Here is a 27,737-nt window from a genome sequence, read left to right on the forward strand (position 1 = left end):
ACAAGAACACACACTAGTACACACAGGGACTTAAAAATGTCTGTCAAACACACACCAAACAGGAAACAAAAATTGGATTATGCTAAAGAGCTGAGAAAAAAAAAAAAGTTTGAGTGTGATGAGAGGAAGGTGTGAGGGAGGGAGGGAGGGAGTGTCAGAGGTAGGGAGGATCGATAGCAGGCTGAAACACAGAAACAGGAAGGTGAGAATGTGTGTGAGTGTGTGTGTGTGACGGCAGCCTAAAGACACGACAGACGACCAAGTGTGTTTTTCTCAGCAGCTCACTTCTTCAGAGAGTTTATCAGTTTCGTTGCCAGTGAATGTAGATGCCGCAAAGTGTTTGTGACATGCCTCAGGAGGAATATTAGCAACATCAAAGGTCAAAATGGATTTCCAACACAGGGTAGCGCTGGATATCTCCACCAGGAACCCTCAGGATGATTTTGAGCTCCTGATGAGGGTCGGAGGAGGAACTTACGGAGAAGTTTACAAGGTCAGAGCCTCCTTCCGCTGCTTTTAGACTCCTGTGCTGCTGCTGACTGTAACCAGATTTGAGTTTGTGACAAATCTCATTTTTCCTGAAACAAAGGGCTTCTTGAAAAAGGTTGAGAGTATAACTGTGTTTTATTTTAAGATTAAATAGAAAATATAAGGCTGGGTAAATGTATTAGTATGAAAGGGATGCTTGCCTCAGTGATTGCTGGCAAGTGAAGCGTGTCTTACTTCTGCCTACTTTAAATGTTGCTCAGTTATTTGTTCTTCAAAGTGTACAATACACACTGTACCAGTGGTTGAGGAAGTATTCAGGTATTTTACTGAAGTACAAGTAGTTAAATATAGTTAAAAGTGACAAAAGTAAAAGCCCTTATTATGCAGAGCAGAATCATATATATAATAATATCACATTATAACGACTGATGAATTAATGTGCTCATCACTTTAATGCTACAGCTGGTAAATGTACAGTATACTGCTAGGTAGTTAACCTTACAACAATACATTATAATTTATTCTTTTTTATTTTCTATTGATCTAAATCTAGAAAGTATCTTAAGTTATCAAATAAATGTAGTGGAATAAAAAAGTACAATATTTACCTCCAATATGTAGTAGAGTAGAAGTATAAAGTACCTTAAAAATGGAAATACTCAAGTAAAGTACAAGTAAATCAAAACTGTATGATTATGAGAAAACTTTACATAGACCTATATTTAGCAAGAATAAACAGTACATTCACAATCACCATCTATAAAACGAACACATCCACACATCAAACGGTCTAACTAAATAGAATTCTGAATTACAAAGTTTACATTAACATATACAGACCTCGTGTAGATGTATGTTAATGTGTTCGGTTTATCTTGGTTGGATATATATTTGTCACGCTCCCTGGGAATTTCATTTTGAGTTTTGGAGGAAATATAGTTGTGATTGATATCAGTTACATTTGGTGAATGCAACAGGAAGTGGTTTTACGAGAAGTGAAAGTATTCATGTCAATAGCTAATGGCTTTTTTTGAGAGCATTACAACTGAAACAGAAGTCAGTCTGAACTCTTGATTGTAGTCGAATGTATTCAGAGTGTCTCGATGATCCTCTCTTCAGGTGCCAATTTCATATTTTCACTTGTTTTAAACTATTTTAGAACTTTAAACTATAACACAATATTAAAAGGACAGAGAATGTCTGAATCCGCTTCGATACGGCATATACAAACAGATTGATCTTCTTTATTTGAATTCTAGTCAGTGTTTCCTTTTTGTTTAAATCACAGCTGGGATTTTTGATTGTCAAGGTCTCTCTTAAAATAATAGGCTTTTTATTGAACATGCAAAATACAATGTTTTTTTTATTTCACTGTTCAAGTTAAAAGTTAGCTGTGTAAGTTTGGATATTGATTTAAAACTGGCTTCATAACAAGGTTTATACAGTATATCATATGTTGTGTTTTTAGGACTTTGGGGGAGATTACATTGACTGACATTCATTTCCTGGAGATTTCCCTATCCTAACCATAACTGCTACTTTCCTAATACTTACCTTTACACTAACCTTTCCTTAACCCAACCTTACACAAACCTAAAACAAGTATTCACACCAAAGTTTAATGATTTACATTATGGGGACGTGCATTTGTCCCCAAAAGAAAGGCGAGTCCCCACAACGTGACTGTGTGAACATACAGTCCCCACAAGTCATGAAAACACACACATACAAAGACATCAGCCAGTAACATAGTGGCCACACATATTTAAAAAAATAAAATAAAGATTGTTTCTCTGACTGCAGCACCAAGATTAATAATACAGCAACGCTTTAATTGTGTCATTGCTTTTATGCAGGGTTTAGTTTTGTCACATACCACCACAGAACTTTAGTTCCTTGTTGATCAGCACAAACATCCAGCAAGCACAGTTCAAGATCAAAGTTAAAATATAAATAAATATGATTTAAAATAATTTTCTATTTTTAAATACTGCTCAAGTTTAACTGACGCCTCCATATTTAGGGACAGTAAAGTAAACATGTGGCCAAAGCGTTCCCAGGATTCTCTGGTACTTTCCACAAATATACTCACACCTTAAACAGTCATGTATGGAAAAGGTGATGCAAGCTTTAAGAAATCACCAGTGTTTCCCTACTCTCTACTGGCTGTGTTTTTGAATGACTCTACTCTTCACAGTCAGTCACTGACCAAAAAAAAAATCCATTCACAGAACAGTAGTAAAGTGATATAACCAACAAAACATTGGAGTGTAAACCTGAGCATTAGCAGCATAAAGCCAACAGAGGTGGAACAGTGGTACAGTAAATTTACTCAAGTACTGTACTTTTTTAGGTATTTGACATTTCTGTTGTATGCAACTTGATACTTCCACACTATAACGTAGCATGGTGATGGCCAATACAAAAGCATTGTGCCATGATATAGACGATGGCACTGTCACGGTACAAAAAATGCACCATATTACAGCAGTGTTACAGTCACCAGGGCAATGTGGCTTCATACGCAGCTGTAAATGGGACATGGTAACTCTGTATTTAAGTTGTATCAAAGAAAAAAACTGAATCATGTCTTCTCATGAATCTTCAGTGCGGCCCTGCTGAAAGTTCAGTTGTGTTTACACTTGCTTAAGAAACAGTTTGTCACAGTTAGCTATGTTTTTCTTTGTGTTCTTTGTGCCCCACAAACTATTCGAGATTGTAAGTTTGTAGTTTCAACTTCAAAATTCCGACCTCCAAGTTTTCTGGAATGCAGCACATTTACTCTAATGTTAACCTGCAAACATGCACCTCAGGGCTGCTAACATGGCTAAAGGCTTTTAGTTTCATTCGTTGGATCATACCAGTGACTGTATATAAGAAGTGGACATCGTGATGTCACCCACTGGTTTGTGGGCCGCCGTTATGAAGCCTCGAGTATGGCGATTTCTCTTTTGCCATCTTGAATTACGACTGTCGTCATGATGTTGACTCTAAATGGAACATAATTTACTAAATTACATCATGCTGTATTGAAGAAGACTAGAGATTAAACCTATAAACTCATGTTTACAATATTTACTGAGGTAATAAATCAAGTGAACAGTAGATTCATCTTCTCATTGACTTTTATATAGTTGGACTTCTTTTTGCAACCAGAGGAGTTGCTACCTGCTGGTCAGTTGAGGGAATGCAAGTTTTAAGACACTTCCTGGTTTCACTTGGCAGAACGGGAGGTTGCCCGCTGGTAAATACTGTGTTCAGGTGTCGACCTCTTAAACTGGTTAGTGTTCCATTATCAAAATTTGGGTTTGATTTTGTTACATTGCTTCAGTGCTTAAGCTGAGGCATTTAAGTTAAGTATCTAAGTCTTAATACAGTGTTTTGTGCAGTAACAGTGATGATTAGTCTGTGGGTCATGCTGATGTCCCCAAATCTCAGTAACTAGCTGGTATATATTTGTGGTATTTTATAATATCAGAGACATATAAGAATGACTTGTGGCACATCTCTGGATACTTTGACAACTTATCAGGCTACACAGAGTGATGCAACACACTAATCTCTGCTGCGCTGAAACAATTCAACAGTAAATGTTGCTGATGCAAATCAGGTTAGCTGTAGAGCGAGCACACTTCCTCTAAACGGGTCAGCCAACCCTGCTGTTCTGTTTTACATGGAGGGAGAGGGAGATTTGCATTAACTGTTCTTCCTCAACATATGGACACACACACAAACATACAACCAACTCACAGATATGATCACACAAGCACTTGCACCCGAGTACATGTTTTCGCCTACGCGTTGCTACACTCACAGTTTAGCAAAGGTCAGTCTGCAAATGCAGCGCTTTTCAATCATCAGCAGCAGTGAGAAAGTAGAGAGAGAATGTATTTTGCTTGTGTGTGTTTGTGTGTATTTGTGAGATTAATGACCATGAAAGAGATCAGTGTTGGAATGCAGATAAAACAGTTACTGAAGTGCTGTACTTGATGTTGAATGTCTGCAATGAACTTCTTAAGCTAAATAATCTCTTTAAACAGCCTCTTGGATCAGCTGGAAAATGCATCGTCACAAAGCTGAAAACAGGCTGTTTCTTTTCTTTTTAGAGATAGGCGGTTCTCACAGGACAGCGACGCCACAAACATATGATCGTTAAAAACATCCACAGCAGTACAATATAACATAGACATTAATGCAGCAGTAATATTAATCCAGAAACATATATATAATAGTAAAACATTGACAAGGAACATTTTACTGCACAATCGGGAACTTTTCCTTTTCGTACTTTAAGAATATTTAGCTTATAATATTTTCAAATTTTTACTTAAGAAAAGGTTTTGAATGCAAAACTCTAACTGGTATTATAACTTTTACATAAAGGGAACATGTGCATTTTCAGGCTCATATGTATTTTGGGTTTCTAACAGAACATGGTAAAAAAAAAAAAGTCTGTTTGCTCTTATTGGCTTGTGAGAAAAATGCGGTACATGTTTGCGAAGGTAGTTTTCGATCCGTGGGTGGAGAAATCAGACGGTGGTGGCATATTCTAATGAGCTTGGGTTTGACATATGATGGGGAGCCAAATCTGAAATAAATCTGCCCGTTGAATCACATGTTTTCTGATCTAGGCAGTCCACAAAACTCACGGGGTTGTCTTATTTCACAGCTTGTAGGTTGGTAGCAGCTCCAGATACAAAAGGCCTCTTTAAAATGGTGAAGCAGATGGAGGCAGTTTCCATCCTTAAGTTCTAGAAGGAGGGAGGACACCTCCTCACAAGGACAGTTGGAGGACTAGACAGTCAGAGAGAAGGATGTGGTGACTGCACTGGATTAGTCCAATCTGTTATCAAAAAAAAAGTACAACTGTTTGCAATTTTGGTTTTCTAACGTGGAGTTTCTGCTTAAGTGTTTGGATCATCCTAACCATGGGATTTGAGCTACGGTGGCTTTAACTACTAATGTTTTTTTATGAAGAAATGTGATGGAAATTGCATTTCGCTCTTGTGTGTGAGATGCTGTTTTCCCAGGAAAAGTTACTGTGTAAAAAGATCAAAATCAAAAAAATCCCAAACTTGAATAAATTCAATATTAATAAATCACTAGTGTTTCATATCAACCAGCAACACAGAGTCATATATATAAAAAATGTTATGAAATTAAAAAAGCATCAGGAATGGGAATTGTATAATACATAAAAAAATTAATAGGAGCAATTTATACATATTAACTAATTCATGGTTACGTTTACTTTCATTTGACTGAGTGAAACAGGAATCATCAAACTGTAGCAAACACTGCTGGCATGCACCCAAACAACATTTTCGGCCTCACACTTCCTCTCTGTCCTCTCCATGTGCTGGAAACAGTAGCTGGTTTAACCTGTTAGACAACAACACACAGCAAAGGGTGCCTGTGCAGTAACACATTTTATCATAGCATTGTTTGTTGAATGGAGTGCAGTTTGTTCATTTTATCAAAACAGGTCTATCATCTCCAGCCAAGCAATTGAAAATATGGATACACTTACAAAGAGAAATACTTTTTGAAATAGGATGTCAGGAGTTTTTTTGGTTCTCTGTCCGGTCCATTCCCGTGAACGAAATATCTCAGGAACGCCGAGAGGGGATTTCTTCAACTTTGGCACAAACTTCAACTGGTACTAGAGAATGAACTGTTCAGAATTTTGTTGTCCAAGGTCACTGTGACTTCACAAAACACGTTTTTGCCAGAACTTGCCATGCTAATTATGTAAATTACACAGAAATGTATTTTAGGATAAAATGATGAAGTGATGATTTTGGACAGACATCGATGTTAACTGCTACTTGACTGGTTGGCGGAGGAATACTATATAATATAATTGTAGTTTTTTCACAAAATGAGCCCAAACTTATGTCAATTAAAAATATTTTGAAGACAAATTTAAAGCCAACTGTGAAGCTTGTAAATAAGAAGTATGCACAATAGAGACATCTGTCATAGTTTATACAGAGTTGCTGAGATCAAAACAAAAAACAAACATAGGACCTTCACCCAGGACACTGCTGTTCATGTCCTGTGTGTAACCAAGTCAGCACTGACTTATTTTATCGTAGTTTTGTAATGTAACTTCATTAGGACATAGTTATTTTACGTAACAACTCAAGTATTTCTAACCGAAACCACAATCTTTTCCTAAGCCTTTACAAGTAGTTTTGTTGTAAACCTTAAAACTAAGTAAACTTACTTTGGAAGTGTATTTGGGTAAGAGACTGTAAGCATGTAATTAGCGTAAACTGTACATGTTCTTTGAACACGGAAGTCTGTTTTGAAAATGTTGTACAGCCGTGAACGTCTCTACAAAATTCCATGGCAATTCCTCGTATAGTTGAGATATTTCAACTACCTAAAAGTTATGCTATGTTAGCTGATAGCTAGCTTAACTGCCTTTTACCTCTCAGTGAGGCAATATGACCTTGAACGCATCACTGTGGTCAGTGGTTATTTACAGAGACGCACAGCTTTCAAACGCTAAAAGGCGTCTTTTTTTATTTTATTTTAACAGACTTCTGAGATCTTCCTGATGGCTGAATGGGCAAACCTTTATGTCGCGTGTTCATCATTTTATTTATTATCCTCCATCTTCTTCAGTCACTTTCTACATATGTTCTGGTCTGGTTTTCGTTTGTGTTTTGGTATTTGAGAGTCAAAGGGTAAAGGCGAACAAAACCTTCTGAAAGTCATTTTAGGGATTATTTTTTGTTTCAATATTTCACCTGACACTGAATTTGGTTAACTTTCCCCACCCACATATGAATCAAGGTCATGACCCACAGGAGCAATATATCCTTGAGGCAAACGACTCACCCTAGCATCTTCTCCAAACATCCACTAAATGTCATCATTTCCCAGATCCATTGCGCTTCAACCCTGCCACATTCTCGATTCAGTTAATAAAAACACAAACATTCAGCGTAGTGTCTGCAGAGATACCATTTGGTGTGTCACTTCTTGTGTTTCTTGTGTTCTCCGGTCATGTTTGATCACAATCAGACCATCACTTTTTTAGTCACAAGGTCTTATCTGTTGCACCTATTTTGACTTAGACTTTGTGTTACTCACTAGTCCTTGACTCCTAACTCCTCCTTCACATCAATACATTTGGAATAGAAATATCTGTTTAATGAGGCGGTACAAACAGTTTAATTTCCTCCTGGAACTCAGACTTTGACCAAGCTGACTGCAACTCTGCATCCGATTTTGTCAGGGTCTTCCTCCTTCTTACAGTAAAAGCCTGAGTCTCTTTTTTCAGATGTGGCTTGTGCTACTAAGCTGCAGTTGGAGTTGCTGTTCAACACGTTGCAACTCTGGTTTCAGGCCCTCACAAAAGCTGTGGGCTGCACCTGTGTGCAACCTCAGAGGCGAAAAAAATGAAGAAGTGAGATAAAAGAGCAGCGGACGAATGCAGAACCTGCCTGCAGAGTCGAGTTAACTGTGTCAGGTTTCTGCTGAAACCATGTGTTTGTGTGTGTGTGCGTGTGCTTGTGCTTGTACATTTGTGTTTGACGATGAAATGTGTTTGAATTTCTGGTTGATGTTGATTTATCTTACACCCAAAAATGAGGAAGAGAGATCATTTATGAACGAATTGCAGCTAAACACCAACCAGTGTGTGTTCATGGGAGAACATGTTCTTTAGTTGTACTTGTGATGTGAGATAAAAATGTCTGAAAATAATAAACTAAACTAATTTAAAGTAAACACATAGTCAGATGAAAAATGGATAATCAATTTAATATCAATGTCAGTTCCTAAAAAGTGTTGCATGTGTGTATAACTTTGTTACAATATACAAAAAAATCAAGAATTGAATGTGCTTCAACTTAAGCTAAATACAAAGCTGAACTGTCCGAGGTGTAAAAGAAGAAACGGGGATGAAATCTCATCGTTTCTTCTTTAAAGTAATCTGGTGTCTGTCATACAACTACTTTCTCCCTGTGACCTTTTGTAGCAAGAGGTCACATCTCAGTGATTTACTTATAAAGGAGGCATGCAGGGTCCGCTTCTTCAATAGATACTACTGAGAAAACTGTCTCTCTGTTGGAATGTCAACATCAGCCTCAACTATTGCCCCGTCCAACCTTAACAAACCTCAGCCTCGCTCAACTATTGCCCTGTCTAATCTGCACAAACGCGCATCAACAAAATATAATGATACTACTTACAATCTTTTGCGTATGTGTGTGTGTGTATGTTTTCACAGAGGTCAGTGAAAGGAAAGACCCCCGAAACTAGAAAACACACACTTCAAGATGGAAACGTCTCCGCGGCTTCCGCTGTGACGTCCACCTTGTGTGTGTGTGGATGGTTGTTTACTTGTGGGCCATCTTTCCTCAAAGTGACCTCTCTGATGTCACACACACACACACACACACACACACACACACACACACACACACACACACACACACACACACACACACACACACACACACACACATAGACACACTAAAACACACAGTGGAGTTTCCATCATCATTGTTGCTTTCACTATCTTACATGTCATCTGCTAAATGCTTTTGTTTCTCTCTCGACTGTACTCCACATGTGAATACACAGCTTCTGGTGCTTCCCAGGAGATATTGTATACCTGCTATGAACCAACCAAAAAGGTTGTGTAGCAAGGTACTTTGCTGGTGCATGTAATCTGCTCTGGGACGATAAACATGACTAAACTATGTGGGAAACACATTTCACAGAAGACATCAGACTGTAATTTGTGTCCTGTGCAGCTCACAGTCTGGTGATCTTCAAGTACTCACAGAAAACCCCTCTTTCTGTCAATACGGTTTTGTGAACTTATTAACTTATTTGTGTTCCTTTTTGTTTTGAAGCAGCTCACATACAGTGCTGTAGGTAGACTGTTACTATCCACGTAGACAGCTATTTCAAGTCCAGACAAACCGAGTATACGCAAAAAACTGTAAAGAATATGAAGAATTCAAAAGATTATTTTAATAAAATGGATCTAAGAAGCCAGATATTTTCTCAGGTGTTGTTGGAGAGTAAGGCCAGTGAAAATTGGACCTCCTCTAATCCTATGAGGGGAGTTTTTCCTTTACCAAATCCAGTGTCTAAGACTAGCGGGTGTCCTATGCTGTTCGAATTATAAAGCCACGATGTTATAAACACAGCTGTAATGGAATTTCTTTGTTACTTTGTGTCTGCTGGGTGTGTTAGTAGGTAACTGCTTGTTCAAAGCTTAGCATTTCTGGTCAACAATTGCTTAAATGCAGCTTTAAATTCGGGCAGGGAGAGCAACTTTAGACAGGTTCACAGTTAAAGGGACAGTGTGTAGGATTTTGGTGCCATCTAGAGTTGTGGTTGTCGATCAGATTGCAACCAACTGAATCCTTGCCTTCCAAGGTTACAAGGTCATTTTATTGTCAATGTACAACAGGTCTTGCTACACAAGACTGACTTTGTCCTAAGACAAGACTGTGATAGTGTGAGCCGAGATTGCAGAACCGAAGTAACGCCGTTTGATTTGGCACCCTGCGGCTCACGTGTAGAGCATGTAGAGAACTACAGGGGCATTCAGGTCACGTAAAAAATCACTAAAAGCCCTCTCTAGAGTCAGTGTTGGCTTTGTCGGTTCTGGGCTACACATGTGCAACATTGTGGAATCTGTGAAGAGGACTTGCTGCCATATTACGATACTTTTAAGTATGCCAAAAATAACAGGACACTATACAGGGTCAAAGTTCAAGGAAGCCACGTTATGAGAAAGTATTATGCCCCAATGGATTTCATTCTTCCTGGAACAGTATGTACTTTGTAAATGCAGCTGCAGTATGAACTAAAAGAAAAAGTATGTGATTTTGGAACGCAGCTTTTCCTCTGCCAGTTTGTCAAAATGCAAAGTTCCTTATGCCGCTGCCGGATGTTTTTGGAGTTTTGGAGTATTCAGCCAGTATTTCAAATGCCCTGAATAATCGTCAGTTTTTAATAGCAGCTAACGGTGCTAACAGTTCAAACAACTGAAACAGTACTGACAGAGCTAACAGTGTCAGGACTTCAGTCGAAAGTTAGTTCCAGTGAAAGCTGTCCACAGTGAAGTCAACGAAACAACCCAAATCAGGAAATCTCAGAGACAGATATCTCAAAACCAAAACTATCGCATGCCTAAATGCGACGAGAGGAAAGCGTAACTGACCCTTAAAGGTTACTTAGTGGAAGGTAAGTGTAAGCTGTTGGTTAGGAAAGCGTCCGCTGAAAATAACTCGTCCCTGTTAAATGTGAGCAAAATATCTTCGACCGCCTTCCATCATGGACACAACGCCCCGACTTTCCACTGCGCCATTTCAGACCCAAAGCCCACCGACAATAACAAACCCGACGGTGAAGTGTCAGTCTCCATTACAGTTTCCGACATAATGAAAGCAGCACTCTGACAGCGGAGGTGGCCCCCGCCTGCCTTTTAGTCTTTAAAAAGTTGTTCCTTTTTGTTTGGTGGGAAATATGCTTCTCATTTGATTAGTGTCTTAACACACATGCTAACGACGTCTTGCTCATTTCATGAAACATGATGTTTTGTTATAACAAATCAACAGCGACAGGGGAAAGATAATCCTTTATTAGTCCCGCAGCGGGGAAATTTGCAAAGACACGTGAAAATACAATGTACATTTCGAAGTCGTTCATCTTTTGATTGTAGTCATAATACTTTATGGTTGAAAGTGTTTATAGTTTGATGATGGTGCTCAAATATCGTTGTGTCATGGATGTTTAAAAATCCCTCTCTGAGGCGGTGGAGTTTCCGCTGTCTGTGTGTATGATCTGTTCTGCCTTCTCTGACCGAGTCCACTTCTGACTGTGTTTGTATTTGAGCAGTGACATAATGAGAATGGATATTTCCACTCTGTAGGCGGGCAGACATGTCCAAACTACAGTCTGGTATATGCAGTGGTGGAATAAGTATTCACATCTTTTTGCTTTGGTAAAAGCATCAATTCAACAGTTTAGAAATACTCTACAAGTAAAAGTCCTGCTTCAAGAAAAAGTACAAAAGTTAACTAAAAGTACTCGTTACGCAGAATGGCCCTTAATAAATTATATATATGTTTTATTACTGTATTGTAGTTATTGATGCATGAATATCATGCTGGTAAAGCTGCAGCTAATTGATATTCTTCAATTTATAATAATAAATCATAATTTATTAGTTGCTTTATATTTTGTATTATAATCTGAATCTGCAGTAATTTAAATTATCAATTATATGTAGCACTTACAAAGCACATTTCCCAGAGCCAAGCATCAAATGGAAATACTAAGCGCAGTACAGATACATCACAATTGTGCTTAAGTGCAGTACTTGAATAAATGTATTAGTTACATTCCACCATTCTTCTTTATCTTCCTGGTTAACAGTTGTTTAATCTTAATTGATATATATATATATATATATATATATACGTATAATTAAATTCATAATTCTTTATGATAATATTCTTAACATATAAAGCATTTTATGACTTACTAGGTGTAATTTTACCTAATAACTGATGGTCACTCAGTGACTCAAGATCATAGTGTATTATATAACCATAGTTACAATCTTTATACAAAGCATTATAATCACTGTTACAATGCATTTTAATGAGATTATAAATAACTGTAAGTGGTCATTATTTGCTTTAAGTGAAGTGAAAATTCATTTCACAACATCTTGTGTGTTGTTCTGAAAAAGTCAGCGCTGACCAACTGTTATTAACTTATATGTTCCTTGACCTAATACTTCATCGTATAATGCTTTTTAATGTGTTTAATGTGTATAAAGAATTATGAATATGTATCAGTGCTTATAACTAAAATTACACAGCACTACAGGTATTTAAGGTATGTTTATGATGTATTAAGCGTTCATAAGAGTTCCCTTGGATAAATTGTTAATATGATGTCCTTTAGATAATAATATATGAACTTTATGGGGTTCATATGGGGAAAAGCTTCTTACTTGCAACATTATATCCACATGCATAATTTATAGCAGCATACTTTGGCTTTTCTGTTGACATGAAGTGTTTTTATCTCAATATATATGCTGTATCATCCTAGGAAAATAAAGACCTTTTAATCACAATGGCACTCTGGCTTATACAAATCTTGAGTTAAAGACAGTGGTCAGGTTGCTGCTTGGACCAATTAAAACTATATTTCTGTGTGAAGGAAGTTTGTTGTGGTTTCTGTTTCTGGTATTACACTTTTAAAGGTCAGCTTGTATGTGTCTGCTGTATGTGTGTGTTTGTGTGTGTGTGTGTGTGTGTGTGTGTGTGTGTGTGTGTGTGTGTGTGTGTGTGTGTGTGTGTGTGTGTGTGTGTGTGTGTGTGTGTGTGTGTGTGTGTGTGTGTGTGTGTGTGTGACTACAAGCTGTAAATATGTGTGTCTGTGCAAGTATTTGTGTGTCTTTAATGCCACAGAATGGTGTGGTGGGATGTTTGTTGCACTCTACTGATCTGGACAGAAAACATGCAAATTAAGCTCTGCTGGCGCTTGAAAATCTACAAAGTTCTGTCAACACATGAGCCGTGGTGGAATAAAACTAAGAATATTTACTCGAGCACTGTACTTAGAGGTACTTTAACTTAAGTATTTCCATTTTATGCTACTTTAAACTTTTACTCCACAACATTTTGGAAGCAAATATTGTACTTTTTACCCCACATTTATTTTTAAAACTTAAGTTACTTTGCACATTCTGATTGAAAATATACAATATAAATCAACAAAAAAAAGATCATGTATTACTATATATTAAGCTACCCAGCAGGTTATAAAGTAATTAAAATGACTTCACCTTTACCGGCTGCAACATTAACGTTAATGCATCAGTAATTATAATCCAGTGATATGGTATTCATCCTGAAATGGGCCAACTGCCAATGACTGCTGCAGAGTAAAAATAATAATCTGTATATGTTTCTTTTTGTGTGTTCAGGCCCGTAACAAGCAGAATGGAGAGATGGCAGCCATCAAGGTCATCAAGATGGAACCAGGTGAGAAATTTCATTTGAATGTTTGAATGCACCTGGATAAAGGTAATGAGCATATTTCCAGCCTGGTATATTTACTCTAGTACAAATGAGATAAATCCTGTAAATTTCCCCGCTGTGGGACTAATAAAGGATTATCTTATCTTATCTTATCTTGTCTTACATTATGGTATTGGTACTTTTACATCAGTTAAGGATTACAGGCAGTGCATAGCTTCATTCTGATTCCATTACAGGACTTTTAACAAGGCATTGCACTGTGATGAATGCTAAAAGGCAAAAAGAGTCATTTTTTTAATTTCCTACAGCTGCAAGTGCATTCAGTTATACCTCCACACATCAGTTTAAAAGGAGCTTATAGCATGTGCTACATGTTTCAGGGATGTTTAAATGCATTTATGGGTATGTAGTAATATAACAGCTGAGCGGAGCTGCATCTGTCAGTATTAATGGTGACAGAAAGGAGTATTCAGATAATTTACTACAAGTAAACAGACCATCTTTTCAAAAGCTTACTTAAGTAAAAGTGAGTATCAGCAAAATGTACTTTAAAAAGTTTGTGCAAAAAAGTGTTCCTTGTCAGTCTTTACATTAGACCAATCCTCAGTGATCATTTAAGATAATAATTATCTGTTATCCTCTTATACTGTGAGCTTTGCATAGGTCTTACCATGCTAACATGCTAACTGGTCAGGAGTATTTCATTATAAAAAGAGCCTACATGGCAGCTTGTGCTTAATCTGTACACATTACATTTATTTAGCAGACACTTTTGTCCAATGTAAACCCAGAAGGTTACAGGGACTAGCCAAACTTGGTCGTGCAACCAGCTAATAGCATGGCAGCCCTTATCGCATATGGCCACAGACTGTGTTCTTACATAATGTGATGAAAGTAATGACTATCGTATCCTCTCTCTCTCTCTCTCTCTGTTTGGTTCCACAGAGGATGATTTTTCTGTCATCCAGCAGGAGATCGTCATAGTGAAGGGCTGCAAACATCCCAACATAGTGGCTTATTACGGCAGCTACATAAGGTGAGCTCAGAGTGTCTCTGTGCTCCCTCTCGCTCTATTCATCAAGCTCACATACACTCCATTAACTCGCCTTCTGTCTGCAGAGCTAACAAACTGTGGATCTGTATGGAGTTCTGTGGAGGAGGCTCCCTTCAGGATGTCTACCATGGTGAGTGTGTGGCTAATACTTTAGGAAAGTTTTTTATTATATTATTACAATTTTTAGGTACTTGTACTTTACTTCAGTATTTCCTGCTACTTCTACATCGCTACAGTTCAGAGGGAATATTGTACTTTTTACTCGTCTACAATTATTCGATAACTTTAGTTACTTTTCATTATTTAGATTGATAATACAAAATATAATCAATTAATAAATTAGTTTAAATGTTAATATTACATAATACCTGTTTACATTTTTGTCCTTGTGGTTTTTGCACCTTACTGATAATCTTTATTGTATTTCTATTTTATGTATTTGCACACAACAAAGTTCCCTGAGGATAGATAAAGTTCTATCTTATCCTATAAAGCATTATGCTCACTGCTGTCACTGTGGAGACAGGGGGACACCAGGTGCGGGGTCAGATATTGTAAACATACAGGGATGGGGGGACATCGTCGGCTGGGAGAGATTTTTTTACCCCTTTTTCAGTAGATATACACACTATTTTCAAGCGAATTGAGGTAATAGCAGACAAATAATAATTAGGGAAAAACATGAAAGTGTTCTCCATAATTTTGAAACCATAACACAACAAATGTGGAGAGTGACTAATTTACACTCCTGCCACCTACTATGAAGTTACATAACATACAGTAGGGTAGGAGATTAGGGTAAACGGCATTATTAAACTTGAAACCTATTTTCGTTATGCTAAGCTTGAGCAGAGTTCACAGAATGAATGTAATAGAAAATGGTGGGTTGACAGTGAGTCACTGGGGTGCTCGGAGTAGTTTCTCTTAGCCTCTCTAGAGTAAAATGTTTTCATATCCAAATTTACAAAATTAAGAAATACTAATTTTAGCCTGAATTAAAAACTTAAATTATGTTTAGGTCCTCAGTTCTGATAAACGAGCAACATTCAAGTCATGCATATTACAAAGCCTTTGTAACAAACCTTGTTCATGTTCTGCACTGTGAGGGCTGTAAATTATTATAACATTGAATTATTATAACAAGTAAATGGTTCCCCACAGTGACTGGTCCTCTGGCTGAGCCACAGATCGCCTACATCTGCAGGGAGATGCTGCAGGTAAAGTCACACTGATAATGAATTATTAACTAAAGTTTTACTGTTAATAATCTGTCACTGTTGATAATAATTTTCAAGGCAGAAAACCATGTTTTCCCCAATCCACATTCCCTTTATTCTTTGTTTGTTTAGTAGGGGAAATGCTTTTATTTTGGTGGCAAACTAATTTTTCTGCTCACTTTTGTGTGTGTGTGTGTGTGTGTGTGTGTGTGTGTGTGTGTGTGTGTGTGTGTGTGTGTGTGTGTGTGTGTGTGTGTGTGTGTGTGTGTGTGTGTGTGTGTGTGTGTGTGTGTGTGTGTGTGTGTGTGTGTGTGACCAGGGTCTGCACTACCTGCATGCACAGAAGAAAATCCACAGAGACATCAAGGTGACTATTATCCTCTATCTTAGAATTCCTGTTTCATTTAAGGAAGGTTTGAATGCAGGACTTTCATTTTTACTTAAGTAAAGACTTCGATGACGAGAAGTACACTCCAGCTATCAGCCCATCACATGGACCTCTATAACAGGCTTTCCATCCAGTGTGGGTTTAGTGAAAGATCACTGAGTGGGTAAAGATATGATGTTTGTCTGGTCGCATCTGTGTTGATGTTCACTCGCCCCCTTTTTTGCCTCCAGGGTGCCAACATCCTCCTCAACGACCAGGGCGAGGTCAGGCTGGGTAGGTGGATGTTTGCAACCGTCTGCTCAGCTCTGCTCAGCTCTGCTTTACGCTGCGCCGACATGGTTAAGATGAGTCACTATAGCTGCATGAGTGCCGGCTCGATTGACACATATCCGCTGTGTCGTTGGGGTGTTAGTTAAGGACTAAAAATGGGTTACCTGCTAGTTGAGAACTTATTTTGTGGTGGTTGAAATCCAACACTTATATTATATATATTATATTCGGCTACAAAACTGTTGTTTTATTCACAAGCAACATTCTTAGAATTTATTTTCCTGATATGATTTCCCCATAAATACAACACTTAGTCTGAGAATTTAATCCAGAATGGAAAGAATAATCTTGTTGGGTATTCACAAATGCATTGGAAACACAACCATTAATAGAAAAATGAAAAAACATCCTTTCCTTTTTTTAATAAAAAAAGGGGGTTTATGCACTGGAGTCGATAATAAATATTAGAAATATAGAAACCTGTCTTGTTAGGTGTATTATTTAAAGTGGTGTGGATATTGTGGTTATAATTAGTTTTTTCTGTTCCCTCTGTTGTGTAGCTGACTTTGGGATCTCGGCTCAGATCACTGCCACTCTTGCCCGGCGGATGTCCTTTATCGGGACGCCATATTGGTGAGGTTAAAACCCAGAGATCGGTCTCTCTGCAGCTTTAAATGTTACAGGTCCTGTAAAACACCAAATTAACACATTAACTGTAAGTGGCTGCAGGGATGGAAGCAGAACTGTTTCACTTCATGATGAGCTTCCTCTTCCTTCACCTCTTGCTGTTTCTCCCTCTGGGCTGTAGTTTGATGTAGTATAACTACATGAGATGTAGTATAATCTGTGGCGCAAACGTCTCTTGTTGCTGTTTCCCTCCCGTCCTTAGGATGGCTCCGGAGGTGGCAGCGGTTGAGATTAAAGGTGGCTACAATGAACTCTGCGACATCTGGTCTGTGGGCATCACAGCCATCGAGCTGGCAGAGCTACAGCCGCCGATGTTCGATGTTCATCCGCTGCGGTAAACGCACACTGACAGATACGACCTCACCCTTCACCATTACCTTACAAATTGAATCCATTATAGGATGGATCAAACATTTAGGTGCATTAATAAAGACACACATGGATTGTCATCGACTGTGTCTTTGTCCTGCAGAGTCCTGTTTCTCATGTCCAAGAGCGGCTACCAGCCTCCTAAACTGAAGGACAAGTCTAAATGGTAAATAAAAACACATTATATTTAATATTTAAATCATGCGAGCACATGGTTTCTACAGCATCTATAACACTTTTGCTGTTCATTTATATTTACAGCCCTGAACAGATGTTCATTTGTTAACATGCGAAATATTTAAATCGGAAGAAGGTCAGATTAAGAAACCTTGAGTCTGTACAGGTCAACAGTAAATGTCAACAATAACTAAGCAGATAAATATAAGCTGAATACAATCATTCATTATATGTGTGCATACGTATTGAAAGATACCAACATATCTCCTGTCTGCAGGTCCCCCATGTTTTATAACTTTGTAAAGGCCATGCTGGTGAGGAACCCGAAGAGGAGACCCAGCGCCTCCAAGTTGCTCTCAGTTAGTACTGCTCACATACTCTATACTCTGAATCCAATTAACCTGCCTATTGTAAATGTACCCAGAACTTTTTCTGTTGGTACACATGAAGACGTATTTAGCCAACCCCTAGGCCGCTAACGGACCACTATGCTGTGGTTAGCTAGCTAGCTTGTACATCTCCAGAGCTTGCTAGTTGGCTAGCTAGCCTCTGGAGCTCCCTCCTGAGTGAGACAGAGGGACCGTGATTTATGTTTGTTTCATCTCCAGCTAACACCGTGACGTTAACATGATGTTGGTTGAAGGGGGTTGAATAATAATTATAGCTAATATGTTGCAGCATGATTTTTGAAAATGTTGCAAAACTGATTTGTACACAACTGTCATGCAGGACAGAGATATTACACAACTTAGAGCTTCTGTCATTTATTTTTGAAACATAAAAAAATCCTACTCACTGTGCTTTCAAAACGTGATTATATGTCAATGTCATAAGATTTGATCCATTTCCCCCAAATGGTCACAAAAGTGAGTTATTTGACCACAGGTCATTCTTCCTGTACTAAAACACTGCTGACAGACTGTCATGGAGTCTTTCCTCAGTGGGGGGTCCTGTAAGCTTTTTCTTTGCTTTTTTACTTCTCACATAACCTGCTGCTTATAGTCTTTGTCATCTTCAGCTCACTCACCCTTTCCGTTGTCTCTGTCTCCACCCTTTGCCTCCTGTGTCTCCATTCCACCTCGTCCTCTCTCTGCAGAACATGTTTTTGACCCAGAAGTGCCTGAATAGGGAGCTGACCCTGGACCTGCTGGAGAAGTATCGACACCCTGAGAAACACAAGTCTTGCCTGGTGACGGAGGACGACGACATGGAGGTCTTGACCAGATTTTTATTTACACTTTATTTGATGAGAGATGAAGCTATTAATAGGTAGAAACAGTATAGTCAATCATAATTCCACTTTAATTTATTCATTATAGATGAGGCAAAAAGTGTTATTTCAATCCATTAATCTTGCGATTTTTTTAGTTGAACTCGACCTTAGCGTTGAACTCGACCTTACACTTGAAATTAAATTAAAGAATATGTTTTATTATATTGTTATTATTATGTATTTTTTCCTGAGATAATAGACCCTGACGGAATGAAGCATATGCTTTCTTGTTGATTTAAGATGATGCTGCCTGGATCTTTGAGGAGAATCCAGTCTATCAACAAACACAATCGAGCAGAGAGGACACAATCTGACAGTAGCGGTAAGAAGACACTTTTTTACTTTAACTCATTAGGTCAAATATGTCAGATATTTTGGCATGATGGTGAGTTTTAAGACATTTGTAATTATTGTTGTTTTATTCAATTATTTCAAATATTCCTTGCCAGCAACCATTTCTTTTTCAAGTAACAGTTAAATAATTTGTGACAGGCAACAGAAAATTCTTCTCTTAAATTGCTGAACAAAACATGTTTTAATTCAGATAATCGAGGTGAAATGACTCAGATGTCTTACTGAACAAATGTCTGATAAAGTGTTATTGAACCATTAATGTGTTCATCACTTATATGTTGCATCTGAATAAAATTGATTTTATTTAAATTACTTTAAATACTACTTGGCAGCTTAATGTTTAATAGTGGATCATAATTTACAAGTAGATTTATATTTTGTAGTATTATTCAGAATCTGCAAAGTAACAATATTTCCTTTTGAGATGTAGTTTAGCTGAAGTAGAAAGTAAAGTATACAGCGTATAGTACATAAAAAAACAATCTCGTAATACAAGAAGTATTTGTATTCATGTCCATTTAGAGAGCTTATAAATATTAACTTGACTCACTGTTGCTCTCTATTTATTGGGATAATAATGCCCTTGAAAGAATACACACTTATACTGCTTTCCTATAAGTTTCTCTGGATAAAGTTAAGTAAATGTTGATGTTAGTGTCTTGTATTAAATAGTTTTGCTTGTGGTCCCTCAGTGGAACAGATTTACACTCAGAGGCCTATGAAGAATGAATCGCCAAACGCAACAGTAAGTTTATGACGTATGTGATGTTAGTAGTACCGTCGTACTACTTAGACATACATCTATATACACATGCATCGTATATATATTTTACACACATGCAACTTACTTCCTATGTATTAGTATGCATGTATATACAAACATATTCCTTTACACAGTGCATACAGTAAACAGTGCTGTAGTGGTGCGGCCACCCTCTCCTTTTTTTCATCCCTGTCAGTACTGCAAAGTTTTTTTTGGTTTGTTTTTTACAGAATTTGTAAAAAGTCAACATGACAGATTTACATATACTATAGTTATTATTTTTATCACAAGAACATTAAACATTAATTTAACAGGAAAAATCGAGCAGTGTGGGGTTGTTTTTTACATCTATAATAACTCATTGGCTTCTAACATTAAAAATATTTTTATTTAAGTTAAGACCTTCACTTGGAATCAGCGACAGTTGCAAGAGTCCATTGAGGTAAAAGACACGTCACAGAAATGGATTTAAAACTTTGAATATGTAATTACAATATTCAACCTGTCTTTTCTGTTTCAGGGATCAGGACACGGACTCAGAGGACGACGAGTATGACGATGTGGACATGTAAGAGAACATCGAAACATGAATTGTAACTATTAGGCCATGTTTGGTGTACTCAGTGGGAGTACTCAGACCTTTTACTTCAGTAAAAGTAGAAATATATACCACAGTGTTATTTCAACAGTTGTAAATTTCAGGGGTAGAAGTACAAGTAGCTCAAAATTGTGCAATAGTTACTATTAAATGTACTTAGTTACATTCCACAACTGAAAATGTTCTTATTTTGTCAGTTGTTGACATTTTTTATATAATTAAAACAGATTTCATTGACACTTTGTCTCTTTCTTTTATCATCCTCAGCCCTACGATGTCAGCCACCAGGTGAGTCTGAATACAACACAAACTCACATGTGTATTAATGTGTATTTGTACCATGAACACACCAGACTGAATCAACGCTCTCTCTGCCGACAGTTGCATAATGCCAGACGATCAAACTCCACCTCCTCTCCCTCCGAAGGTGATTATTGACAAATAACTGAATCTACCCATGAGACATGGTTTTATGCATGTGTTTATTATGGTAACGGAGCTTTGTATTTGAAAGTTACATTCCACCAATGGTGATAGATATTTGACAAATGATCAGTTGTTTATTGTGTTAACTTGAAAGTATTACTCAGCTTATACATTTTATCACGTTACTTTAAAATGTCATAACTATACCACAGTTTGATGAAAATTGTGTAAGGATCAAGATAGAGATCAGAATAGAACAGCTCAAGCATGACTGACTACATGTACTACATACAGCAGCTGAAGAATTAAAATAATCACAGTTGCATTGTGGGTCACAAGTTTAGTTTCCTTGGAACACATCAAATCCCTTCCTGCTCTATCATTGTACCTAGTTATGGATGAGAGGCAGTTTTTAAGTTGATGATTCCATGTGTGCAGCCTAAAGCTCGGACCAGCTCAGAGGAAAGCATAGTGGGGGAGGACGAGCGGGTCAGAAAGCCCTGCTCCCTGTACGCCCCCTCCCCTGTCACCAGGACCTCCAGTGGGACAAAGGTTGGACCTAAGCCCCAACCGCGACCCTTGCGACTCTCAGGTGAGCTGCCTCGCCTTAATACTGCCTTAATACACTACAAAATAGTGGTAAACTTTTTTTCACAATAATAGCCAATATTAAAAAAATGATAATTTAAAAGGGACAGTGTGTAAGTTTTAGTGGCCTCTAGTGGTTTGCAAGCAGGTTGCAACCAACTAAATACCCCTCAGCTCAGCCCCTTACTTTCCAATCATGTTGGAGAACTACAGTGGTCTACAGGTAGAGATAGGTATCTCAAGGATTTTACAATAACTAAGAGCTGCTCTTATCAATACTCGGTTCTTCTGCATGACTAAATGATTGAAACACAGTCATTTGCCAGTATCAGTCTTTCCTCCTGTCTTCTGTCCACCTGGCTGCTTTGTCTCAGCTAGTAGAGAAGTTTACTAAAAAAAGCTATTGGCAGATCTTTCGTGTTATGCTTGTGTAAACTTAGTGTAAACATTTCTTAGTTTCAGGTATTATACACTTATTAAAACATAGTTATGAATAATTTGTATTCAATATCTGCCAATAAACCCCCCTAAAAGTTACACATAGTCCCTTTGATTTGATTCTACAGCAGGATGGAGCATTTCTGTTTTATATCCTTGATGCAGAGATGGAGTGTAAGTCCTTGTACTGCTCTAAAGTACACATACTACTTGTACTTTACTTGAGTATTTATATTTCATGCTACTTTGTACTTGTACTCCACTGCATCTCACACATGTAATCCCCCTGCTGTCCAGTGAAAACAATGTGTCTCCAAATGTGTTGATCTAGAATTAGATTTTTTTTTATAAATTTAAGTTTTTGAAAGGTTTTGAAAGCAAGACTTTCAGTGGAGTATTTTCACAGTGTGATATTGGTACTTTCACAGAAGGATCTGAGTACTTCTTCCACCACTGCCTTTCAGTACACACATGGTGCTGTCACATTGTTGAGTCTAAGACACAGTTTGAAACATCTTCATATGCTGTGATCCTGAACAAAAGTTAAGTTAAGGTGCTGAACCGACTAAATGTTCCAAATCAGAGTAGCACTTTTGTGTATTTAAGACAGTTTTCAAGAATCACGAGGATCATGAGGTCTGTCTCGTGTGTGCGTGAGTGTGTGCGCACTCCACTCACCCAAGAGTCTAGGAACAAATGATTTATTGTGTCATTGTGTATTTATGTGTTTGTTTGTGTGTGTGTGTGATCCAGACCCTACATCCTTACCTGTCCAGTTCTTTGACAGCCCTGCAGACCTCATTCCTCCTAAGCTCCCCCCTAAAAGCAGACACCTACCCAAACTCGCATCCAAGGTAAAGAGTGTCTGTACATTTACTCAAGTACTGTGTTAAAGTTCAAATTTCAAGGTACTTCATACCTTCACTTTACTACATCTCAGAGAGAAATATTGCACTTTTAGCTTCTCTACAAATATTTGACAGCTTTAATTACTTTACAAATTAAGATTTTTACATACAAAACATACTGAGAGTTTATAAAGTATGGTGTTTTGCTATACATTAAAATCACCAACAGTTTAACAAGTACAGTTGAAACGATTAGTTGATTAATTATTTATTCGATTGACAGAAAATTAAGTATATAATCAGGTTCCAGCTTCTCAAATTTGCTGCTTTACCTTTTAATAACGGTAATGATGTTAATGTGTTAGTAATAATGTTGAAGTTTGGGCTCTGGGTTAATCACTCGATTAATGGAGAAAATAATCAGCAGGTTAATCCATCATGAAAATAATCAGTAGTTCATAGTCCAAAATGAGCTCTTTAATTGTCATATACATACAGGTAGGTACATGAAATTCTACCTCTGCATTAAATGCCATCCTAAGCATTTAGGAGTCGTGTGCTGCTGTAAAGCGTCCAGAGAGCAACTGAGGGTTAAATGTCTCACTCAAGATCACAGCTGGAGAAGCTGGGGATCAAAAACTGTCTTTCCATTTTTCACACCTCCTCTCCTTCACACTCATCGTATACTTTTCCTTTTTGCTCTCAGAGTCCTGCTGAGTGTGTCAGCCCCGTCATGAACAAACCTCCTGTGAGTTTCTACTGTTTCTTTCCCAGAAGTTTTCCTCCAATTGAAACATTTAAACCCAGCAGGCTAAATACTTATTATAGCCAGTCAGATTATGATGTTTGGAAAAAAATTCAAGTAACCCCAGCAGACAAGGCTTTTAACAATAAACCCTAAATATTAGTCTGTATTATGATTCAGAATTATGCTTTTATTACCTTTTTAAATACATTTCATACAATAATGATTGGATTACTACCTTTCACCTTATGATGCATCTCATATCCCATACTACATACATGCATCATAATTAACCATATTATACTATGTTATGTTAATATTCACTTCAATATATATGTTAAATTCTATATTATATTGATATTGTATCTATATTCTACTATATTATACTAACAAACACTAAAAATCACTACTTAATCATATCATAATCTGTTGTTCAGTTTACAGTCATAGTAGCTGCTATTATTAACACTGCTGTCACTTTACCTTGTTATTTTTGTCATTAATTGTTTTTGTATAGTTTATATTACTTAAAATATTCCTATTTAAGGTGTATCTACCTCTTATTATTTATTTATTCATGTTTTATGTTGTCCAAAAAAATAAATTAACACAGAATCACAGGTTTTCAGTATATGCGTGTTGTGAATAAATGACATATCTTAATGTCTTTCCTTTGTAGGTATTTGGTCTTAAAACATATAATAATCTGATTGACCTTCACCATTAAAAGAGTATTCATACTGTATGTGTTTATTTGTTCCAGGTCTACTTTAAAAAGATCTTCCACGGCTGCCCTCTCAAAATAAACTGCTCGACGACGTGGGAAAACCAAGCCACCAAAGGTTGTATCATCCACCCAATAGAGCTCACAGTGGATCCTCAGCTCCCTCTCATCTAACCAGACTTCTGTTCTATCTGTCTGACCGGCCTGCATTTCCTCTTTCTCTCCCCCTCAGAGCAGCACCTGATCCTGGGGGCAGAGGAAGGGATCTACACCCTGACCCTGAGCAGCTCCGAGGCCATTATTGAGCTGGTAGGACTTTAATCTAATAAATACACAGAGCTACATCAGTGTTTTACAATCTGTTGGCTGTGAACAACAGGTGGGCTGTGAGAAGACTGAGGTCAGCCCCAAAATTACTCTGGCAAAAGGGGGGTCTGGTTTCATTTCTGGTAATGTTATGTGGCCAAGCTTTTGTTCCTTTTTGCTACTCAAGTACTGCACTTGACTACACATTTGAAGTACTTGTTTTTTACTTGAGTAGTTCCATGCTACTTTAAACTTCTACTCAACTACATCTCAAAGATAAATGTTCTTGTTACTCCATGTATCTTTCAGCTTTAGTTACATTTCAGATTAGAGTTTTTCAGCCCCACCGTCCAGTGAAAACCACATATCTTCAGATGGGCTGGCGTGAAAGTTTGTGATAAACTAAAGAATGAAGTGTTCCTTTATGGGTTGATAAAATCCTCCTACTTCTTCAGCTAAAGAAACTCTCTAAAAAGCATCTTGGATCAGCTGGAAAATGCATCATCACAAAGCTGAAAACAGGCTGTTTTCTTTTTTAGAGATACGTGGTTCTCACAGGACAACGACACTACAAACATATGATGATCTTATAGAATATGATGCATTGATGTAGATTAAACCAGCAAACACTTTATGAAGAAGTTAAAAATAACTTCAGCAGTGAAATGCAACATACACATTACTTTGCAACAAATCAATCTTTGAAAATCAATCAGAGTGCTTTGTAAAGAGACACTGGAAGCAGTGACTGAATGGACGTGTTCTCTCTGTCTTTCAGCTGTATCCGGGGAAGTGTACTTGGATCTACACCATTAATAACGTCCTCATGTCTGTATCAGGTAAATTAAATAAGACTTGGATCCTCGTTTAGTTGTGTGGCGTCCTTTTCTCTGTAAGCTTCCTATTGCCAACAAAGCAACGGACATGTTTTAATAATAAACCACTGAAAGGATTTATTTCTGCTGTAACTCTTAAAGCCATTGCTAACTGACTTAACTACAGTAGCGTACTTAAAAAAAAGAATAACTTTAATTATTCCTTTGGGGATAGCTCTTTTTTTCTTTGTATAGGCTGTACGACTTTAAATAATCTACTTACAGATTGTAGTTGTAAACATCAGAGTTTTCAGAGCACATAGAGGAAAATGGTAAAACTCTGAATGAAAATATAAATATTATTTTATTTATTATATTAATATTTATTATTATTATTCCATCCTAGATTCAGGCATGCAAAAACAGGGTGGTGCAGTGGTTAGAATGTTTTCTACACATCAACTGGCACTTAATGTCAAATCAAGTGGTTGAGACTCTAAACTCATCAAATAAGCTTACAAACTGTGTCTTTGCTGTGTGTTTGCAGGTAAATCCTCACAGCTCCACTCCCATTCCCTGAAGGAGTTGTACGAACAGGCTCGGAGGGACCAGAGGACGGGTTCCTTGGCGGCTCACAGACTGTTACCAAGGTAACACTGGTATCTCTCTCTTGTTTGATTAGAAATAAAGAATCCCAACAACTTTTTTTCCTGCCAGTTATAAACTATATCATAAGTATATAATCTGTCTTCAGGAAATTTGCAGTGACGTGTAAAATACCAGACACCAAAGGATGCAAGACCTGCTCAGTTGGTGAGACAAAATGCTGAATTTTGGCAACAACAAAAATCATGTTTGATTGTTTACATGTCTGTGCAGAGACTGTTTTTTTTATCTATTATTTTTATATTTGGGCATAAGGTAATTTTTTTCACTGCAGATCCCCGTTAAATGATTATTAGCCCTTTTTTAAAACCAAATTAGCTGCACGTTAGTTTCAGGATTCAAACTACTGTGTTTACTCACATAAAGGCTGGTAGTTTAGTCAATGTACAAGATGCCGGGGGCTTTCAATAACTCCCATTTAAAACCTTTTGGGTCAGTGTTAGACAGTCAGAGCAACTGACAACGTATAAAGAGCAGGAGATCCCGTGTAGGTAAGAGGTTGGGGTGGATGAATGGGTCAAACACAGACTTTTACCCAGAAGACCGCTATTCGTGTCCCATTTGAAATCAACATTGACTTATTTTACCTTAACCAATGCCGCTTATACAGGTAACATAACAAGCATACTTATTATACGTAACAAATGTCGCATTCTTATTTGAAACCAAACTACAATCTTTTCCAATGTCTAACCTGATCTGAGTAGTGTAGTTGTGTAAGTAAGCCTAAAAACTAAGTAAACTCACGTTGGAAGTTTATTTTGATCACTATGCATGTAACGAGCGGAAACATGATAAGATAAGATAAGATAATCCTTTATTAGTCCCGCAGCGGGGAAATTTGCATGACACACCCTCCCTGACATGTCCAAAACTGATGCTAAAGGGTTGTAAGGCAGAATGAGTTGAATTAAAAGCTGATACTAAATAGAGAAAAATATCAGGGTGAATAAGCTTCTGTTGCCTGTCATATAATGTGCATGACACTTAAGCATAATATACATTTCAATCGCTTTAATTTAATAAATTCATCAATAATATCATGTTATTTTAAACACTCTTTTCTTCACTCATCTAAAGTGTTATTGTCCTATTTTATTAACTGTGGATGTGCATATGTAAATGCCCCACTCAAACTATATTTTGTAGTAACGTCCCAGCACCACCAGATGACAGTAGCTACATCTGAAATACTGAACAAGTCACTGAATTTCCCACTACACGCTGCTGAAAATGTTTCACAATAAAACCTGTGTCAGGAAAGAATTCTCTCCACTAATATGCTACAGGGATTTTAATTTGACACATGTACAGGAAGTTTTGAGTTGATACTAGCAGCATAATTAAGAAATGATGAGGAAAACAGGAACAGATCATAAAAGAAGTAGGCTTCATACTAATTTATGACCAAATATACATCAAACAGAGTGAGTTTGAAATAAAGTCCTGGCTCTAATATAAACCTGCTTCAAAATAAAGGCCTGATACCTGCTGCAGTTGAGGTA

At 37.4% G+C, this 27,737-nt stretch overlaps 1 protein-coding gene across 2 annotated transcripts in view; it reads left to right on the forward strand.

The window, feature by feature from the left end:
* The first annotated feature begins 210 nt into the window (after positions 1-210).
* The window catches only part of LOC129093116 (mitogen-activated protein kinase kinase kinase kinase 5-like), a 33,004-nt gene continuing 5,477 nt past the window's right edge, over positions 211-27,737 (forward strand). For both annotated transcript variants that reach the window (XM_054601031.1, XM_054601039.1), the window contains exons 1-26: positions 211-493; positions 13,472-13,529; positions 14,472-14,562; positions 14,646-14,710; positions 15,742-15,797; positions 16,117-16,164; positions 16,416-16,458; positions 17,016-17,088; positions 17,345-17,476; positions 17,615-17,677; positions 17,966-18,047; positions 18,785-18,901; positions 19,202-19,283; positions 20,008-20,060; positions 20,474-20,520; positions 20,599-20,646; positions 20,944-20,964; positions 21,058-21,103; positions 21,541-21,694; positions 22,882-22,982; positions 23,683-23,724; positions 24,485-24,563; positions 24,678-24,754; positions 25,530-25,590; positions 26,114-26,216; positions 26,321-26,379. In XM_054601031.1, coding sequence (XP_054457006.1) covers positions 386-493; positions 13,472-13,529; positions 14,472-14,562; positions 14,646-14,710; positions 15,742-15,797; positions 16,117-16,164; positions 16,416-16,458; positions 17,016-17,088; positions 17,345-17,476; positions 17,615-17,677; positions 17,966-18,047; positions 18,785-18,901; positions 19,202-19,283; positions 20,008-20,060; positions 20,474-20,520; positions 20,599-20,646; positions 20,944-20,964; positions 21,058-21,103; positions 21,541-21,694; positions 22,882-22,982; positions 23,683-23,724; positions 24,485-24,563; positions 24,678-24,754; positions 25,530-25,590; positions 26,114-26,216; positions 26,321-26,379 — 1,909 coding nt within the window. In that variant the 5' untranslated portion in view covers positions 211-385. The remainder of the gene's footprint in view (positions 494-13,471; positions 13,530-14,471; positions 14,563-14,645; positions 14,711-15,741; positions 15,798-16,116; positions 16,165-16,415; positions 16,459-17,015; positions 17,089-17,344; positions 17,477-17,614; positions 17,678-17,965; positions 18,048-18,784; positions 18,902-19,201; positions 19,284-20,007; positions 20,061-20,473; positions 20,521-20,598; positions 20,647-20,943; positions 20,965-21,057; positions 21,104-21,540; positions 21,695-22,881; positions 22,983-23,682; positions 23,725-24,484; positions 24,564-24,677; positions 24,755-25,529; positions 25,591-26,113; positions 26,217-26,320; positions 26,380-27,737) is intronic.

The sequence above is a fragment of the Anoplopoma fimbria genome, chromosome 1, assembly GCF_027596085.1.
Source record: "Anoplopoma fimbria isolate UVic2021 breed Golden Eagle Sablefish chromosome 1, Afim_UVic_2022, whole genome shotgun sequence".
Taxonomy (NCBI): Eukaryota; Metazoa; Chordata; class Actinopteri; order Perciformes; family Anoplopomatidae; genus Anoplopoma; species Anoplopoma fimbria.